Genomic DNA, 7,078 nt, shown 5'->3' on the forward strand with positions numbered 1-7,078 from the left:
AGCGAAGTTGCGGAATTATCACAAGACTCCCAACAAGCAAGAATATTATAATACCATTAGCTAGAAGATTTTGTCATTTCCACACATATGATAGGAGTCATAAAGGGTCCAGTACCAAGAATATACAAGTTTTTAATAGTCTTCGAGAGCAAATTTCTCATTCCAAACTTTAAATTTAAAACATCTCCGAAATAGTATAAACCGATGAAACAAACAACCCCTAAAAGTAAACTTGAGCCACAAACGAAGCAATACAATTTCGCTACGACTGCGGTAATGAAAAAGAATAATGTCATTAATAGAGTTGATTATCGCGTTGACAAAGAGATTTATTGAACCTGATCGCTATTTGTCTCTGAACATTCAAAGTAACCGCTCTATGAATTACAACATGGTTACAAACCAATATAAAAACTCCTCAACAACAGTTGGAGAAAAAAATTGAAAACAATCCATGAAGTTATCTAAATAGAAATTCCAAAAATTTTACAAGCTTTATCCATTTAATTGGAAACAGAAAAAATATCACTATGAATCCTCAGATGAGAAAAACTGCAATAGTTTCGATGAAAACTCTGACGGTATTCGAGTGGGCCGATAACTCTTGTTGAGGCAAACCACTGTGCCTGTAGCTTCCAAAATAAGCTGAAAACAAATAAAATGAGTGAGATAACAAAGCAATGTCTGGCACCAGTTATTTTATTTAATTTAATTTTTTATTTATTTCTTCATATTCGATATATTTTTTGCAATCTTAGGTTTGTTAACCAAAAATAACTGAAATTTGGTTAGCAACTTTTTACCGATGGTTGAACCAGCCGGTTTGACCGTTCAACTGTGACCGAGTCTATAAAACAGTTCGGTTCAACCCTTCGAACCGAATCTGTAGAAAAACCTCTTTGAACCGATCGAACTTACTGTTCAACCATCGAGCTGGTGAATCAGTCCGATTTTAATCAAATCAGCCGGATTTTTTTTGATCAAGTCATATTAAAATCCAATGGCTTAAAATCAACTTAGTTGATTTTATTTCTATTAGCAAGATTAGTCTTATAAAAAGTGAAACTTGAAAACTTAATTTCACTTAATTTGGTTTAGAAATTAGTATTTTATGATGTAATATATACATATTTTTGGACATAATAAAATTTTAAAAAATAATTAAATATTTATGATGTCATACTGACGTCAATGGTTCAACCGGTGGTGTGACCCTTGACCCAGTAATATTTCCGGGTGGGTTGCCGTTCGACCTGGTTTTTAAATCATGATTTTTTTTTTCCGCTTCTTCATTTTTGAAAAGTTCGAGTTTCTAAGATAACTAGCAATAACAGGAATGGAGAATTCATCAGCCAACACATTTAATTACATAGCATTAGAGTTGAAAAAAGGAAGGGGAAAAAAAAAGTGATACAAATAAGTGTTAAATTTATGAAAAGCAGAAAGGAAATGAGTCTGCACAAACCGCTTTATCCGGAAGCCTATAAATGAAGTGCTCGATAAATATACGCACCCCTGAGATGCCAGCAACCCTCACCTTCACAACGAACCTATCACCACTCTGGCAAATGAAGGAAAATCATTTAACACAAAGTGCTTCTTCTAGAAGCTTATCTACTATAGAAAGTTGAAGCCAAACTTACCAGCAAATAAACTGTTTAATGGCAGAAAGCAGCAGTTCTTACCTGGAAGCTTCTGCTTCTGACTGTAGCTAAAAGATTTTGGTATGATACCACGTAAAATAGCTATAAATGCTCGTTCAAAAAGTTCTTCTCAAAAAGCATTTCTTTGAAAGCTCCAGTCAGAGAAAAGATGTCCCAATTTAAATAATGAGTTAAGTGCACCAAAACCTTCAAAACTTTGGTCCATTTCAGATATCCACTACACATGCAAAATTTTACATTTACCACTCAAACTTTCAAAATTTTGCAATTAGCAATCTAGATCCATATTTCATCGATATTATATTGATTAACATTAGCCAATTGCTCAACAAACAATAAACAAGGGATGCCGGTGACATAGATGACTCTTTTCGTACCAAAAATCACTATAGTGGTGAAATTGATCATAATTATCACATTTAATTTCTAAAAAAACTAACTAATAAAAATCAATTTTTATTCTTAAGATTAGATTTTGATGTACACACAAGACCCTTCTATCTGGTCGGTATGTGTCCTTTGTTATTGTTTGATCATTTGACTAATGTTAGTCACTTCAAATTGTCCAGATATAAACCTAGACCGTCAATTGCAAAATTTTGAAAGTTTAGGTTGGAAATATGAAAATTTGAAACTTTAGATGACTATCTAAAAATAGGCGGAAGTTCAGGTGGCTCCGGTACGTCTACCTCTTAAATAATTCATGGGTCGTATACACAACACAAGTAGCTGCTTTGAGTTTTATGGTCGCAAGAGTTTAAAGGAGTTTCAACAAACCCTCCGGTGAGCTTAATGTAGCCAAAATTCCAAAGAATAGTCTCAAAATTTTCAAAATTGCAAGCATTTCAAGCAGAGATCAAATTGGAAGGCACAGACATACTCTCAAAGGTGCATAAAATTTTAGGTGCAACTCTGAAAGTGCCAATGAGTCTCCGCTTCGAGCTACCGCATCAGCGTTGAGTCCAACATGTTCAAGTAACTCATGACGACCTGATCAATTTCAACGAGTATTGAATGAGATATTTTCAAAAAGAAAGTTATTCCGAGCAGAAACTGATCTCATGGTCAATGGCTGAAAATTTTAGAAATCGCAGGTCCTAGATATATCCAGTAAGAGAATAGGAACTTTTAACTATTATAGCTTTTTCTACTTAGTCTTTTCTGGCAAGTAAACTATATTTGAAATATACTACCAGATATTTCAGCATGCGTTTTTCTAATTAAACAACCAGGAGCTGGGAAAGAAAAGCTTGATTTTATGTGAATAACCCAAAGTATAAATTTCTTCTATCTTATCAGAAAATGGCTTGTATGATGGTAATATATTATTCTATATATTTTTGATGGTTTAACTAAGCACTAATTTAACTATAATGGATCAAAGAGAAGTAAAAAGAGAGCAGAATCAGATGTAAGTACAACAACAAAGAAGAACGAAGTCATGTGTTCTAATTGATCAATCTTGGGAGTTTGCAATTTCACTGACAAAAGAAACTCTAAAATAGAACTGAAAAAGAGACAAATCAGTCCAACTCATTTAAGGGAAGGTAGAAAATCAATAGGGCAAAAAAAACCATTGGCAGATGAGGTTTGATGAACCTGATTAAGTCTGCCACGTGAAACACTGATTAGGTTCAACGTGTCAATCTGCCAACAATAATAGATATAGAGCATTCCATATTGCCATCCAAATCTACTTGATCTTAGAAAACAGTAAAAGAAAAAAAAAAAGAGAAGTCATGTGCAATTTCAGGACAACAAAGTAAATTTTTACGAAATTAAACTTGAATGACATGTTTCATTCCCATTTCAGCTACAGCTGAATATATAAACCTTTAATTAGTGAAAGAATATCTAATTACTTGGCGATTCAACATTCGGAGGTACCAATAGAAATCAATTCATCAGGAAAGAAACATGATAACATGTGTGATGGCTCCCTACATTTGAAGCAATATACATTGAGTACTAGTTTACCCTTTACAGTTGGGACATTCTGGTGATAAGTTATTGAAGAGGAGCCTCACCATGCTGACAATAGCTAGCGTAGACTGCATTGTTAACAACTCCATACTGGTCAAGTTCATAGTCTCGGACTTTAAGCTCCACTTCAAAGAACTTATCCTCCCTGAATGATAAGCATGATGCATAAGAGAGGAAGAGACATGCCGTGAAAAAGGGCAAAAGCCTGTTGGGCTGGCAGCTAGAGCCTCTAGAAATATGTATTGTTTGGCTGCTACTGTTTGATGGATCAGTAACAGTTTTTTTTTTGTCCTTTTAAATCTCCTCAATAGCTTAATGTTGCATCAGAGGAGCTTCAACTTTTGGCATCTAAAGCTCCTTCCAGCTTCTGGACACACCAATTTTCCTTTTTTTTGGTCAAATACCTAGGTTTTAAAAGCTACTACTTTTTGGTGTACGAAGATGCTTTAGGCGCAAGGCCAAACAAAAAATATTTGATTACATTCCGATCATTATTACAAAAGTTGGTCTAGGCTAGAAATTACAACAAACATGAGAAGATCAAATGACTGACTGTCCTCCCCGTTTTTGAAAAATTGTGATAATCTCAAAAATTATAATTAGAATAGTAAACTAGAGCTCTTCATATTCAAGAAAAAATACCAAATGCATTCAACTAATAACTTACAATAGAAAAAGGGGGGGAAAGAAAACCCTCCCTTGATTATAAACATGAGCTACTATAAATCCAAAAAATGGCATCAATTTATGAAATAACTTCATCTGTATTCTTTGCTACCACATCCTTTTGGCTACCTCAAATGTTAGAAATCTAGGGGACTGAAATTCTAGTTTTCTCAAAATTAGTGAGTTTTATTTGCTATTATCATATCTATCGGCCAAAAATAATCTTCTTAAGGGATAATTCATATTATACGCCTTGACAAATTCTTCATTACATAAATACATAGAAACCACCCCTTGAAAAATTGTCAACATCAAAATTACCCCTCTAATACAGGGAAAGTATTAAAAATGGCTACATTGCTAACAAACCGCCTAAAAATTCATGGAATTTCCATTTTGCCCATTAGTAATCCTGAATGCCTTTTTAATTAATTCAAGGATCTTTTGCCTTTAAAATATTGCAAATACAGTTGGATGCATAATAATTGAAACTAATTAAGTGCAACAAACAAAGCAACACAAGAAGTAAAATCATACTGATTAAGGAACGCAAACTAAAGATAGATCACGAAAAAAATATATAATACTATTTTGGTTTTAATTAACGAAAATGAACAAAAGACCCATATGATATTGAATTTAGAAAAAAAAATAAAAGTAGACAAGAAAAAAAAAAGAACATCCATAAACTAAATTATAAACATGTCATTCATTGATGAGAAAAATGACTTCATTAGCCACACATAATACCACACTACTATATGTAATTAGGTATAGCTAGGGACAAATTTGGCCAAGACCTTTAATCGGCATATGTTAAAATGATGGTTCTAAGCTGACAAAGCATTTTCCATATAATTCATGAATTTGTAGTGGTGAAAATGATATTGACAACTGCAACAATTCCTTGGAGAGAGAGCCCAAATGATCGCATAATGAAATAACTCCTTCGACCATGCTCCTTTTTCTCCTGGGCTGTTCCATCACCCGGCTGCACCCGATAATCCTACCCTCTCCTCTGAGGCCCCCATTCTCCAATTTCAACAAGGAAACTACATCGGTGACCTTAGATGCCCCCGCTACTCCCATTACCTTAGGCCCTCTCTCTCTCTCGAGACACTTCACCGTATTAGTCAAGAGTGCAGTATTACCATCCCACCTGACATCCTTACGGAGGCGATGGTGATGGCAGGAGGTCTTGACCTCGAACGATAGGCTGACTAGCTGCCCTTTTGCTGCAGGAACTTCTATTGATCCTCGATGGGTAGTGATCTTATAGTCTACTCACTTCTTTTTTTTTTTGTTGCAGGAACTTCTGTTATATTGCCTTAGGATTTGTTGAGAATGCATGGGCTAGTCAACTTTTTTTTTTTGGTGGACATGAGGGGTATGTTTGTTTTTGACAGTTGAGGTCCTTGTAGCATCTTTATGACGCTTCTCTTTGTAATGTTTTGTTTTTCCCCAATCAATATGAATAGGGAATCATAAAAAGAGTCATATTAGCATTCTTTCTATAGAAAGGATTATTTCCACGGGTTCCCTGGAATGCCGGGTAGCTGATATATGCTGATATACTCAAAACCATTAAAATGTCAAGAGGAAGGGTATAGCATAAAACATAAGAACACCATAATCCAGTAGCTTAAGCTTTCAGAGACAAATGAATGTTTCACAATATACAATGGGTTAAAACACACAAAACTTACTTTTACTATGGCTCTTTCGAATCGCCTACTCAACCTTCTAAAATTTTGATTTTACTACCCAATCTTTCAATTTGTTAGATTTGGATCAGTCAACAGTACTTTGACGCCAAAATTTAAACAAACAGAATTGCGCGAGCTAAACCTGCAAAGATAAACGATGCATTCAAATGTTGAAGTCTAAGTGTCATCAACCGGATCAAATCAAGCCAATTGAAAGGTTTGATAGCCAACTCAAAATAGTCCATAGTTTCAGGTACATTATAATACGAAGGATTTTAATCAGTTCATGGCCGCATTACAGTGAGAAAGGGTAAGCACATTGGAATGATTGTTCATCTATTATTATTATCATCATCATCATCTTCAAACGGACAATAAGTTAAGGAGAAATGTTAAATTCTTCTGAACCGGAATCAATCGAGCATCTCTTGAGATTTGATTTCAGCGTAATGCTATCCAAGGAGAGCAGGTAAGCAAGAAGGGGCGAGAGATACAACCTTACGCCGACGTCGGAATGGGGAGGATGGTGTGCGCTCTCCGACGATGCGGCGGCGACGGCGGCGGCGGCACCGCGGCGGCGGAGGGGGCAGGGTTTTCGGACGGAAGAGATGGGATCTCGGGCTCCGGCGGCGGCGTCGCGGGAAAGCGGGAGCGCTGCTCCGCCGCGGCGGGCGCCGGCGCCGGCCGACGGCGGAGTGAGGGGAACGGTGGCGGCGGTGGAAACGAGGCAGCGTAAGGTGGACATTATAGGGGTAGTTTGGTTCGGTGAGAGTGAGAGCTTCAATTACAATTTCTATCAAAGGAGCCACTTTGGTTTTTTGATAATAGTAATAGGGAGGTCGATGGTTATGGATACTCGAAATTTTACCGGAATGAATTTACTCGATGCCAATGCACGGATATGGATATTGAAAATAAAAATTCGATGGATACGAATTTTGAGCGAACCCAACCCGAATCCGAACCTTAATCGAACCCAAATTTGTTTTTTATTATATATAATATTTATATAAATATTTGATGTTATATTTAAATTTGTATTTTAAAATTTAGATTTAA

At 35.8% G+C, this 7,078-nt stretch overlaps 1 protein-coding gene across 2 annotated transcripts; it reads right to left on the reverse strand.

Annotated features, from left to right (window-relative positions):
- LOC109714939 (acyl-acyl carrier protein thioesterase ATL3, chloroplastic-like) lies at positions 275-6,828 on the reverse strand. Of its 2 annotated transcripts, none has more exons than XM_020239695.1 (5): positions 6,517-6,828; positions 3,692-3,792; positions 2,545-2,654; positions 1,514-1,561; positions 275-645 (listed from the first exon to the last, which is right to left on the reverse strand). In XM_020239695.1, the coding sequence occupies exons 1-5, from the start codon at positions 6,762-6,764 to the stop codon at positions 529-531; spliced, it is 624 nt and encodes a 207-aa protein (XP_020095284.1). In that variant the 5' UTR covers positions 6,765-6,828; the 3' UTR covers positions 275-528. The 2 variants fall into 2 exon arrangements, with proteins under 2 accessions (XP_020095284.1, XP_020095283.1); XM_020239694.1 differs by having other exon boundaries at positions 1,466-1,561; positions 6,517-6,825.

Source organism: Ananas comosus, linkage group 9, assembly GCF_001540865.1.
Source record: "Ananas comosus cultivar F153 linkage group 9, ASM154086v1, whole genome shotgun sequence".
NCBI lineage: Eukaryota > Viridiplantae > Streptophyta > Magnoliopsida > Poales > Bromeliaceae > Ananas > Ananas comosus.